At 32.9% G+C, this 14567-nt stretch overlaps 1 protein-coding gene across 1 annotated transcript; it reads right to left on the bottom strand.

Moving 5' to 3' along the window:
• Nucleotides 1-6107: 6107 nt before the first annotated feature.
• On the bottom strand, nucleotides 6108-12051 carry LOC149240561 (putative LRR receptor-like serine/threonine-protein kinase At1g51820). The gene is made up of 13 exons (XM_089370217.1): nucleotides 11180-12051; nucleotides 9694-9755; nucleotides 9459-9579; nucleotides 9252-9320; nucleotides 8567-8638; nucleotides 8406-8477; nucleotides 8144-8295; nucleotides 7773-7999; nucleotides 7475-7601; nucleotides 7300-7368; nucleotides 7012-7201; nucleotides 6617-6749; nucleotides 6108-6509 (listed from the first exon to the last, which is right to left on the bottom strand). The coding sequence occupies exons 1-13, from the start codon at nucleotides 11578-11580 to the stop codon at nucleotides 6228-6230; spliced, it is 1977 nt and encodes a 658-aa protein (XP_089226343.1). The 5' UTR covers nucleotides 11581-12051; the 3' UTR covers nucleotides 6108-6227.
• Between the last annotated feature and the right edge of the window lie 2516 nt (nucleotides 12052-14567).

Raw genomic sequence — 14567 nt, 5'->3', positions numbered from 1 at the left:
TGATATATCCTTTCTGTGTCAATTGACCAACACCTATCAAATTATGTTTGAGACCAGAGACATAATACGCCTTTGAGATTGTCTTCGGTCCCCCTGCTTGGTTAGAATGTTGACCACTCCTTTTCCATCTACATCCACAGTCTTGTCAGTCCCTAACTTTACCTTTGTCTTCACAAATTGATCCAAATTTGCAACCAAATTCTTGTTGCCTATCATGTGGTTATTGCAACCACTATCTAATAGCCATATATTATCAGAAGGTTCATGCATGGTATGGCAAGCTAGGAACGTAGAGTTAGTACTCTTTGTAGTGAAATTAGCTCTCTAGTTCCCTTGATAAGTTATCCTCTTCTTGCAATAATGAGAATAGTGACCAAATTTATTGCAATAATAACATCTCACCTTTGATTTTTCAACTCTTTGATTATTGTTGAAGCTTTTGTTGGTGCTTCAACTTCCATGTTCATGCTCTTCTTGAGCATCTCTTTGACCACCATGTCTTCTGCCTCGTCCTCTGCCTCGACCTCTGTCTCTTGAAATAGAAACATGACTTTTGAAAGCGGTTTCTAAAGTGGAATCCTTATTTTTGTTTATCCTTGACTCATGTGATAGAAATGATCCCATCAACTCAACAAATGTTAGTGATGTCAAATCCTTGGCTTCTTCTATGGATGCTACCACAACATCAAATTTGGTAGACAAAGATATAAGGACCTTCTCAACCATTGTTAGATCTTTAATTTCCTCACCATAAATTTTTAACTGATTTACAACAATCATGACCCAATTCATGAAAGAATTGATGTCCTTTGTCCCCTTCATCTGCAGGCTTTCAAAATCTCTCATAGCATTATGCAACTTAACAATATTGACTTTGGTCATACCTTTATAGCTTGTCGCCAAGGTATCCCATGCTTCCTTTGTCAAAGGTGCGATCATAATTTTCCAAAATACTGTTCGGTCCACTCCATGTTGGACAAGCTACAACACTTGTGCATTCTTCTTTTTGTCTTTCTTCCATAGATCTCTCTTTGCATTAGTTAGAGCTCATTCTTCTGTTTCATCCTTAAGTTTTGAGAATCCAAACTAGACATAATCCCAAATATCATGAGCCTGCAACGTGGTCGCCATATTAATGACCCACACATCATAATGCTTCCCTGTAAACAATTAAAACTGGGACTAAAAATTTGAAAAAACCATCTTTCAAAAAACTTTATCTTCAAATAATAATATCCTTTTTAGCTTTGCAAAACCTCTTTCAATAACTTTTTATAAAAAAAATCTCTCTTTTTAGATTGATTATAAAAAAGCCTCAATTTTTTTTTTTTTTTTTAAACACCCTTTACAAAAAGCCTTAAAAAAAATACTTTCATAAAACACTCTTACAAATCTTTTAAAACCTTTAATAAAAAACCCTTTCACCAATACAATAAGAAAAGCTTTATTAAGCCCCTCTCCTTTTACGTGACGTCTAAATAAAAATTCTAACAACCTTTTAACGTAGTAATGGCTCACGGCCTTTTTTACGTTTTGCTTCTCACGGGATTTGTAGTTTGACCTTAGTCAAAATAACCCACCACCGTTTGCATTGCAAAAAATCAAAGTTTGCCGGCTTCAATGGAACGTTGAGCCCAATTTTTTTTTAATTATCTCACGATTTTGCAGCATATTAATTATTTGACAATTTTGCAAACTGAAAAAATTACCGGTTTTTTTCAATGGTTCTACTTGTTGGACGAATCTTGTGATGCTTTTTGGTTTTTGGTACTAATTTGTGGAAGGACAGAGGAGCTAAAACACAAATTTCATACAAAACATATTAATTGTGACTCTTCTATCAATCACACAAAATTTGATTATTACAATGAATTTGGTGAAGAGTATTTGTCATTTTCCAACTAGCGACTTGCCTAAAATAACTTGACATGCAACCACGCACTAAATTCAACTATGACTTAACTCAACTTGAAAAACCATTATATGAAACTTACTTGTAAGTAGCGAGCATGAATCCATTTATTCAAAACTAAAACAAATTTAAAGATTCTTAATAAATTTTTTATTTTTTATTTAGAAAATTATTAAAAAAATTCAACCCGACATTATTTGAATATTTCATATAATTATTTAAATTTTATTATTTTTAGATTTTTAATCTAGTTAACCTAAACAAAATTTCAACTTTTATAACACATAAAGATCCTTACACATGAATCATAATAGACTATAAAATATAGAAAATATTTCTAAATGCAAAAATATTAATACAAATAAATATTTACAAGTTAAATATATGCTCATCTATACTCTTTCTGCTCTTTCCAAATTGGAATGGCATCTTTTCATAATATTTATAAATGTTTATAGCATAATCCTATTAAGTGAATACTGGTGAAATTGAACAGCGGTAATCTTAAAGATTGATATATATAAATTTTCAAAGGGAAGGCAGAGAGAACATAATTGAGAGAGAGAAGGTGAGAGGATGATGGAATTGGAGGGGGAGAGAGAGAGGGAAGGAAGAAGAAAGATATATACAGAGAAAGGTGGAGAGAAAAAGCGGGAGTGACAATGGGGGATGGAGAAAGAGTGAGGTACAAAGGAGAGCAAGGGGGAGAGAGAAGGGGAAGAGAGAGGGAGAGAGAGGAAGAAGGGGGGAGAGAGAGAAGGGGAAGAGAATGGGAGGGAGAGGAAGAAGGAGGGGGGAGAGATAGATACATAAAGAAAGAGTGTGTATATTTGGGCAGGGTGAGATAGAGAGACAAAGGAGAGATAGAGGGGGATAGAGATATGTATGGATGCAGGAGGGAGAGGGAAGAAGAGAGAGACAAAGAGGAGGGAGGAAGAGATAGATAGACATGGAGAGAGATTTTTTGTGTTTTGGGGGGTGATATAGAGACACAAAGAGGTAGATATGGAGGGAATATAAATATAGATGACGAATATAGATAACTTATAGAAAGAGGGAAGAAGAGGGAGACAAAGAAAGGGAGGGAGAGGAAAAGAGAGAGAGGGGAGAGAGGGATGAGGATATACAATATTATTCACTAAAATAGATGTATTGTTTTTAGTGTAGATGCTGATTCCTAATCCTCTTTGATTGATTTCACTAAATGCATTGGTTTCAATGTAGTTGTTGATTTCTAATCATATTTTATTGCTCGCATTGAATGCATTAATTTCAATGTAGTTGTTGATTCCTGATCCTATTTGATTGGATGCATTAATTTTTATGTAGTTTTTTATTTCTAATTTTATTTGATTTTTTGCACTATATACATTGTTTTCAATGTAGATGTTGATTTCTAATCCTATTTGATTGCTTGCACTAGATGTATTGATTTCAATGTAAATGTCGATTTCTAATCTTATTTGATTGCTTGCACTAGATGCATTGACTTCAGTATAGATGTGAATTTATGATTTGATGTCACTAGATGTATGATGTACATCAATTCAAAGTAATTATATTAATAGTCTACATGATTTTAGTGTAACCATACAAAAAAATTAGATGGCGCATATCAATTTCTGTGTCATAGTATTTCAACCATAATTAAAATACTTGAATTTTCATTTGAAGTAAATGTACACTTACATGAAATGTTTGCTTCTTGAAAGTGTAAACTATTTGTAATTGACTACATTCTTATTAGTCTAATTTTCCATCATTCAACATTGTTAGTCACTTTGCATTCAAACAAGGTAATAGAAAATAATTACCATTAAAACTTACTTCGGGTTTAATACTCCATAAGTCATAATGATTAACTTTGGAGAAAGCTACCGTCCATATTAGAGAGCAAGAGAGACAATGTATGATGTTTGCTAGAATAACTCGAGTTAAAAATTTGAATGTTCAATGATTTCAACCACCCTTTTCATATGACCCATATGAATAAAATATAATAATAACAATAGAAAAAAATTGTTTGAGACTAATCACAATTCAAATACTATTTTTAATTGATTATATTCTTATTATTCACATTTATATCATTCAACATTGTTACATTGTCATTTTGCATTCAAAATTTTTATTTCACCATTCTAGTTATTAACAGTCTCTATCATCTCAACAAACTAAGGTAACCGAGGAAATTTAAAAATAAAATGATCAGATTAATCTTAGACATATTTAGCAAATTTAAAATGATTACAGTAATCAGATGTTCAACAAATTTTTCATGGTTGCAGATAACGGAAACCATCCTAGATCCATATTAACTTAGGATCTATTAAGTGTCGAGAGGGATTAAACCTCTTGAGGTGCAAACTTCTTTTTTCAGTGCAAAATTTGAGGAAATGTTTGCACCTTGAGTTGATCGCTTTCAACACTTATAGATCCAAAATTAAGATAGATCTAAACTAGTTATGTTAAAAACTAATACTACTTAACATTTAGGTAATATTTTAAATTTACAAAATATTAAAAATTTATTTATATAAAATTTAGTTTTACAATAACATTAAAATTTTATGTTTATAATTTATTTCTCATTTTCTAAATAAATATTTATAAATACTAAAGTTAACACATTAAAATTATTTAATGTTATAGTTATTTTAAAAAATATAAAATTTTAATATAATTTTGAATAGATATTTATTAATATTTAATTTATTATAATAATATAGTAAGGCCTAATATATTCACACGAGTTTTATTCGGGCAGCAAGCTTCATTAGGGCAATTTGACACAATAATACTATACCACATGGGTTCATATTGGGGCATATATGTTAGGAAAAAATGACATTATATTGAGGGATATATTGGGGGTAAAGGGATTTTATATTGGTAGATATAAAAATTGGAGCTCAAAATTAATGAAAAAATATAAAAGGGTATAAAAAATGTTAATAAAAAAGTGAGAAATGTATATTAGATTCCTATTGATAAGAAGTTAAACAATAAGATTTTTAGAGATATTTTTCAATATATAATAAAATTACAGATAATATCATATGATATATAAAAGACTCATTAAATGAAGCCCCATAAATATATTATGTTATGAATTTATATAATATTTAATATGCCATAAATACATGTAATAGGTTAAAAACACATTAAATAAAATCCAAATGAATATACTAAATTATAAATTTATATATTCCAAAAAAATCAACTTTTCATTTTTATTTAAAATAATATTAATTTAATTATTATCAATATGATTTTTAATGAATAATATTGTAACTTTCAATTCAATTTAATTTTTCTTATAATTTAATATCTACTTTTCCAACCTTTGCTTCATCCCACACTTGTGCAACATTATTTTAAATTGGTAGGCTAAACAATCATTTACACATGAAATTAACAGTTAGACATTATTGTAAATAGGTTAAGATATTCCAAATTCATATTGTTGGGACGATGACATTAGCTTTGTGAAAATCAAAACGATTAAAATAATATATTTTAATATACTTAAGATATAAAGTTAATTTAATTTATTTGCGTTGTTTTGAGTAAGTATTTATTTATGATTATTTTTATAAGAGATAGTGTTAACTGACTAATCAATTAATGTGGTTCATCTAAAGATAAAAGTGAGGATAAACCAATTAACTCATCCCATCTCTCTCTATATAACAGGAATGTATTTCAGACTAACCATATAATCATTATTTAGTTGATTTTTCCAACAAATTAATGTGGTTCATACTACTAATTCATTGTTAAGACAAAGGTGAAGATAATAATAATGTGATCAATCTGAAAGACAATCTTGTTTGAAATATAGATAACAAAATCTTATATTTTGAAATTAATAAATTATTAAACATACACAATTATCCCAATAATCAAATTTTGTAAAACATAGACAATATATAGCCAATGATAATCCACAATAGCTTAAATTAACTTCTACTTAATGTAGTGTTATAGTTAGTGGTTGTTTACTTATGGCTAATGAAATAACAAAAAATGAGATTAATCTAAAAGACATTCTTGCTTGAAATATAAACCACAAAAAACCTATATTTTAAAATTAATAAATTATTAAACATACACAATTATCCTAATAATCAAATTCTGTAAAAAAATAAACAATGTATAGCCAATGATAATCCACAATATAACATAGATTAGCTTCTACTTAATGTAGTGTCATAGTTCGTGGTTGTTTACGTACTTATAATGGCGTAACAAAAAACGAATATCTTGTGCCACAATAACCAATCTGCCATATGAATTAAGTTTGAAAATATGTTTATCTTGCAGATGGTTTTGTGGTCGATATTGAATCGCCAGCTGCAGAAAAGGTTGGATGATGGACTAATTTGTGATCCAGTAAATCGGTTTCATTGAGCAATCGAATGCTTTCTTTCAATTCACTTACAACTTCATTCATTGTGGGTCTTTCATTCGGTTGACTTTCTGTGCACAGCATCGCCAATTCCGCTATTTTCCACATTGCGTTCATATTGACCTCTTTCACAACCCTTTTATCTAAAATACCTTCAATATTTGCTTCCCGAATCATCGATCTTACCTGCACTCTCACACAAGATCAGAAACCACAACACCATTACAATTCTAATGCTTCAATATCTTCTTCATACCCACAAATACAAAAATAGTTGCATTAACGAAGCTTACCCACGAGACGATATGACTGTTTTCACGAGAGACATTTGTATCCATTGGTTCTCTCCTGGATATTAACTCAAAAATCACAACTCCAAAGCTATATACATCACTTTTCTCTGTCAAATTGTGCGTAGTGGCATATCTGTTCAAAGCAACGGTCCTATGAATATCGATGAATCCATTTTCTCTTTTGATTTTCAGTTCGAGATAAATTGAATGAAACAATACTAATGAAACAAGAAGGAAAATTGAATGGGAAATGTGTAATACTCAGGATCAAGGTAGCCGAATGTGCCCTTCACATCGATGAATCCATTTTCTCTTTTGATTTTCAGTTCCAGATAAATTGAATGAAACAATATTAATGAAACAAGAAGGAAAATTGAATGGGAAATGTGTAATACTCAGGATCAAGGTAGCCGAATGTGCCCTTCACATCCGTTGAGACATGGGTTGCTTCACTGGAGGGGCCAAACCTAGATAGCCCAAAGTCTGATAATTTTGCTTCCATCCGTTCACTTAAAAGAATATTAGTAGCTTTGATATCTCTCTGGATTATGATAGGTTTGCAGCCATTATGTAAGTATTCCAGTCCTGATTATTATTTTTAAAGAGACATTGACATTAGTCAATTGATGTACATAATATACAAAGTCTAAATTCATGGTTTTTTCAAGAGGGAAGACACTCACCTTGAGCTGCATTCAATGCAATGTCAAGCCTTGTTTTCCAGTCAGCTAACTGCTGTAAAGCATTTGGCCCTGTATAGCAAGAAAATTATATATATATATATATATATATATGATAAATTGAAATTGTTTTTCCAAATGAAACACAAGACAAGATAGCCCAGGATTTGACCCATACCGCGGAGAATTCCCCTCAAGTTTCCCTTGGACATATACTGGTAAATCAATATCTGATTTTCTCCTTCACAACAATATCCCACAAAGGGCACAAGATTTTTATGGTGCACTTTCGAAAGCTTAGTAACCTGTATTATACCTTTCTTTTCAGTGAGTCGTAGTGCCCTTTGCACATATCTATTTCTCAAAATGCCGAAATGTTGCTCAAGAGATAAAAATATTTTATCCTTAATTACAAAAACCATTGTTGTTTATATAGGAAAGTGTGAAACGCTGATCAATTAAGCAGCCATACATACCTCTGTTGAGAATTCCTTGTCTCCTTGTTTTGATGATTCTGACAGTACTTTGACAACCAACTCCAGCCCATTTTGTAGACGACCATAGAATACAGGCCCAAATCCTCCTCTGCCAATTTGCCTTCCAAAGTCACCAGTTATTTCCTTGACCTCGTTATAACTAAATTTTCTGCATTGAGGTGATGACAAGTCATGGCCCTTTGTGGCTTCTTTCAAAGGATTTCTCTCTGCAAGAACAATAGAAGAATGCAGTTACAAATATTAAAATCACTCACAAAATATGTACACCAATAGAGAATGATCAAAAAAATACACAAATCATATATACATACCAATAGCCCTAGCCCTAGCCCTCCCCCGTTTCTATCTTCTAACAAGTAGTGTTGCAGCAGTAATTGACAAAAGAATTAATATTATCCCTCCAGCGACTGACAAACTGATAATAACTCTTTTACTGATACCAGGTTTAGATTTAGTGCACTGATTTGCGTCGCCTTCACAAAGAAGTGGATTGCCCGAAAGCCTATCAAACATAAAACACAATCAGAATGTTGAATCTCAAATTTAGAGATCTCTATGATAAAACTATATGAAATTCCAGTAAAATGATCCATGTTGGAGAAGAGGATTAACCTGATCGATAAGTTTTTGTTGTTTCTTAAAATAACTGGAACTGTACCAGTTAGATTATTGTTCTCCAAATTCCTGGATTGCATCTCTCAATATAAGCCAGGGAGTACAAAGCTAGCCTTACTAGAGAAATATAACATCTATCAAAGAGAAATCCTACTCACAGTTCTCTCAAGTTCGTCAAATTAGCTAGAAATGCTGGTACTGGTCCCGTTAAATTGTTTTCAGACAAGCCACTGCAGAAATATGATTTTCAAAGAGCATAGTGAATAGACTGCATTGTTGATTTATACATTGAAATTGGATTCTAACACTAAGCTAGAATTCCCATGCGAATGAATAATCAATATCTATACCATATTTTTATTAAAAAGTTATTTTTAATAATATAGATTATGTAAGCACCAAGGGTTAGCTTAGTTGGTCAAAATCAGTGCCTTGTCAGAAGTCATAGGGGTCAAACCTTGCTAGTGGGCTAGATTCCCTTTCATAAGAGATATTTTTGTAATCAAATATGAAAAAGATGGAATGTGATTTTATTTCATGTAAATATTTTGTTTGAATCAAATTATATAAAAATAAAAATTATAATTAATAATTAAATTAAATTAAATTAGATGTATATTATTTCTAAATTTAGTAAATTTAAAAAAAAACTAATTTTTTTTTAAATTGGAAAAAATCTTTAAACTTTATTTTTAATCAGAAATTAAAAAAATCTAAAAATAAATAAATTATGAAATCATATCAAAATGTGTTTTATTATATGTTATTAAAAATAAAACTATTTGACTGAATCATTAAAACAATATTTCATCAAAACTATGAAAAATTAGAAGAGACACTTACATTATAACCAGGGCTGTGAGATGGGTAATACTGGAAGGTATACTTGTAATTCCTTTGCTCGAGAGATTCCTGAGATCGAAATCAATCAAATGAAATGTAGAACAGATACCTGACATCTAAATAAACAGAGTAAATATATAACTTGTAAAATTTTAGAAATTGGACCAACGGACAACCAATAAAAGCTGGGTCTGAATTACTACTCACAAGCTTGTGATTCTGGGGGATACGTCGCTCCAATCCCAAGAAAACTTAGCGGGCAAGCATGGATCACCAGCCGAAGCATATGTGAAATTAATATCCAACTGAATTTCTCTCAAAGCTCGCACTGTAAAATTGGACAACGAGATAATTTCAATAGATACCTCCATAAGATTTTTGGGTTTTGACGAGAAGAAAAATTGAAATGATAAAAGGTTCTGATAAATCATGGAATGCATACCATCTTCGGCGATATATTTCCAAAGCGTTAAAAATTGGAGGCAGCGTCGAACGATCTGTTGCCTGTACCCGAAATGCCATTTGTTTTGTTTTTCCGTATGGCATGAGGACAGAGACATTAGAGGACTCTAAATATCTAGGCTGTACAGTTCCGCCAAGCTTGTTATTGTCCAGATATAGATCGAATTCCCTGATACTAGTATCATTTAAAGCCTGTAATTCAGCAAAGTACATTGAAATATAAAGGTACCCATCTCCGGTGCTTTTGCAATAAGGGAAAGCATAATTTTGGGGACTTCTATCTGCCGTTTGCATGACTAGAGAGGGTGGCATATCTTTGGCCGCTCCAGTTGATACTTCCCATTGGTTATGATATTTGGAAGACCTGATGTGTTGGCAGAGGGACACCAGAGTCGGTCAAAAGGATCATCTGGATATCACAACCAACCTGGTAAACATTAGAATTTCTTTTTAATTCACAACAGAGATAATAGATTAAAATTTTAGATTTTCTTTTTAATTCACAATAGAAATAATAGATTAAAATTTTAAATGTGTGTGTGTTTTGAATGCATAAATCAATTCAGTACTTTTGAATGCATAAATCAATTCAGTACTAAGAAAAAGTTTATAGTTTAAATTTGTGATTTTAGCTACTGAATATATGTAGATTACACATTTCAGAAATATTTCAAAATCTGATGGTTAGAAGAGATGTTAAATAAATGGAGACAAATGGTCTCTTTTGATCGTTAGATTCTAGAATATTCCAGAAATCTCTTGATCAGTAGATTTTGGGACAATTAACTTAAAGATGCCCAATTCCAACACATCCTAACCTATTTTTTGAGCTGAGAGACTCATTTTACAGTCCGGTATGATGTGTAACTTTGTCTCTCAGTCATCAAAGTTGAAATTTTGATGATGTTGGCCGAAATAAAAATTAAAAAAAAAAAAATAATACCTATACAAAATATCTAAATAATTTCTGTTCATAAAAAAATTGCACTAGAACAAATTGATTTACACCTAAACAAATTGGATCCTTCTAGACTCATGTTAGATCAGTGTTTAAAATAGATCTATCTTGGTTTAATAAATTTGACCATAAAAAGAAATAGTAGTCATCTATACAGGTGGGGGTGGTCTGAATCCCGGCAAAAACACTTCTAAGACACCTAAAATCATGAAGTTTGACAACTTTTACTTAGATTTACAAAATTCCTTGCCAAATTTTTTCAAAATATAGCCAAAATTTCCATAACTTTCAAAACAAAAAACATAATAGTTAGCCCCAAAAAAATACTTAAAAGCAATCAAAATATAAAATAGTTAAACTAAGACTTCAAAAATCCATCTTCACCCTATGATCAATGACCCTCTAGGTATAGGTATCAAATTCTTTGAGGTGCCCGTCCTTAACGGGTGAAAGATCTGGAATAGCTAGTCCGAGGTTAAGGTGCAGGCTAGTCTGTATAGATAATTACCTTATATCTGAACTGTCATTTGGAGCTCCGAAATTTGTATTCTTCAACCTAAACAACGAATAGTCTTGACTGACAGGCCAATACATGGTCTCCTCTAGTGGCCGAAGTTCCAGAGAAGAGATGATGGGCACTCCACCGTTACTTTGACGGCCCAGGCAGAAGCTGCTGCTCTTGAATTTCGCCATGAAAATTAATTCCTTCACCGTTACCTCACTTTCAGTTAATTTAACCGTAATCCAAACGTCGGCATCTAACATTAGAACGAAAGTGGGGGGCGAAGTCAGACCATCATAGTTTGCGTAGAGAAAGGTTGCACGCAGTAGATATTTGGTTCCGATCTGAAGCGGAGTTATATCATAGCAATTCTTGTTTCTTTCTGGAAATTTTCGAAGGGTGTTCATCTGTATTGATGTTGTTACTCCTGCGACATTTGGAACTATTGATTTCTGTCCAGCATCGATATAGCCATCGTCGGTGATCCATTGTATACCAGCGCTGTCATTGTAACTCTTCGTGCCTCCACAGTCGAGGCTAATGAACCCTGCAACCCTTATCCACAGAAACAATTTACATGTGTATACAAATGTGTTATAAATTATAATCTGTCTGCTACAGCTTGAAAACGGTTTAGCCTAACAATCCCTTGAATCACCACTCATCCCATGGATACAAGTTACATGATTACATAATTATGAAGAACAATGCCACAGCAATACAAACTTCCAATCTGAAGTGGATCATTGATTTCATCTTCATTTTTTTTTATAACTGAACCAATACTGAAAACGCATCATATGGAGATTCTAAAACAAAATTTGTTCACAGAACGGTGCAGAGAATAGAGCCAATCTCTATTATACATAATTAAGAATCTTGTTAAACTTTACAACAATTTCAATAACGACCATAATGTAAATAAATGGTGACTTATTCCTCAAGAAATCGACCAAAAGATTTGGTCTTTTGGTTTGCTTTGAATTGAATACCCCGTGAAGATAGCTATTGATAGAAGCATTAGTGGGTGAGATGGCTTGCTTGACGAGAATAGCTATTGGAAGTATTGATTGGTTGGAAAAGAAAAGGAAGGATTGCTCCCGTGACAACGGAGTGGGAGGAAGGAACATGAGGTTGGTGAACCACCACTAAGAATCTCCCAAAAGGCATACTCTCTAGCAGGTCTGGAAGATGCAAGAACTCGCAGACTCTCTAGAAGGTCTGGAAGATGCAAGAACTCTCTAGAACTGGAAGATGGTCAGCCAAGCATGAGGTTATCCCCTATCCATATTCCATGAAATGAACGATTGTAGCCCCTCTCTTCTCTTCTATCTAAAGAAAGGAAAACATAGGCTCTCAAGGAAAGAGAGGGAAGAGAAAGAAAGGAAGATGCATATGATTCATTGAATGGGAAAAAAATAGCTCTTTTCCTCTTCTCACCATATCTGGCTGAATACATCTCTTGCTTTTGGGCGCCGGCAGGTAGCTCGGTCTATAACCTTATTTTTATCGCATAACTGTATTACAAATTCACGAAATTTTTATTATAAATTTATAAAAACATAAAGATTATTACAAATTTATAATATATATTATTAAAATAAAGCAGGTGAATAAAGATAAAATATAAAATATTTACATATATGATGTTTATATTTAAAATAAATTAAATTAACTAAAAAATGATAAATGGGAAAAATAATTAAATGAATTCCAAGTTTTTTAAATTTTAAAGAGAATAAATAAAATCATAATAATAATAATATATTTCTATATATGTTTTTTGGTTTTATTTTTTTCTTAATAATATGTTTATAATTTTGTGTTTTAAATAGTATTTTATAATGTGTGAGTATGGAGATGACTTCATGTTTAATTTTTTGGTTTGAGAAATTATAATTTAAGGGTATTTAAGTTATTAAATTGGGCGACATCAACTTTTAATATAGTTGGATTTTTTCTCATTAAAATTTGAACAATTGACCTTCACATCACAAACTTAAACTAACGCCCCATAAAACACAATACATTTTTAAATAGATTGTATTAGACAAAATTATCATGAAAAAAATGATCAACTAATCAAATTTACAATCCATAAATTATCAACAACAAACATGTTTTTTTTTATAAGTAAGATATGAACCTTCTATTAATCAAAATCAAATTACATATTTTACAAAGTGTCCCAGTCAGCAGGGACTGCAAAATACCAAGGACTAAGGCCCACAAAACCCTGACAAGCATCCCACCAGGGGTCCACAAGGGGACCCACGGTGTACCAAACTACACCCAACAAAACGGATCCGACGACAGCTAAAGAATGGGTCCACTAAATAAGTTTGGGTCTAGAACCCTCCAACAACAAGCACGAACCAATCCCCGCCATAGAAAACACAACCCCGATCCAACAACCATCAATGATATCGCGCGAACAAAAAGCGCAGAGGTTAACCGCAAGCTGAGGGCGGTTTCCTCTCACCTCTTGTGGCCACTTGTCACACATTGAGTGGAATCAGAGGCAACTTACAAAAAACCAGATACCATCTATGTCCCATGCGAAATACCATTTGTGGTTTTGTACCATACTACTCCCAACAAAATGGACCCGACAGCAACAATAGATTGGGTCCACTAAATAATTTCAAGTCCGGAACCCTCCAGCAACAAGCACGAACCAGTCCCCGTTGTTGAGTACACAACCCTGATCCAATGGCCATCATTAATATTGCACGGACGAAAAGTGCGGAGGTTAACCACCCGATGAGGGCGGTTTTATCTCTCCCCTCATAGCCACTTGTGACACACTGAGTGGAACCAGAGGCAACTTGCAAAAAACCAGATACCATCTATGTCCCGTGCAATATACCATTTGTGGATTTGAGTCTGTGGTTTCGTGGAATAACCCGAACGCTCTGTAGCCAGGTAAAGACCGTCCGACCATTCTAGTGGACAATACTGAGCCTTCCGCCTGGGGTCTCCATCAAAAACCTGCTGAGTCAAAAACACACAAGCCACCAGATTTGTGGTGCTGCCCGAATCGTAACCCTCATCATTCATTCGAAAGCGAACAGAGAAGTGGAGAGCAACCAAAACCAAAATCGAAGAAAACTTAGGTGATACCATCCTCACACCTGTCTTTTGAGTCCCTTTGCTCAGTACTGTTTATCCATAGTTCTAAATCTTTGGTGGCCACGAAGAAACAATCCTCTCGCAGTTTTCCGTCTGGTAGTGACTCCCATGCACACCGGGAATCCCTGTCCTTATTGACCACTCCTTCGTTGGCCAACCGATCTGCTAGCATGTTTGCCTTCCTTCTAACATGAACAAAACTTATCATTCTAAGGGTTTGCAAGTGAGAGTGGATACGATAAAAAATCTGCAGTAGCCTCCA

This window comes from Pinus tabuliformis, chromosome 8 (assembly GCF_031772625.1).
Source record: "Pinus tabuliformis cultivar Carrire ecotype Pingquan chromosome 8, CPIR1, whole genome shotgun sequence".
Lineage (NCBI taxonomy): Eukaryota > Viridiplantae > Streptophyta > Pinopsida > Pinales > Pinaceae > Pinus > Pinus tabuliformis.
Note: the sequence above shows the minus strand (reverse complement) of the source record. Positions and strands in the feature narration are given on the sequence as shown.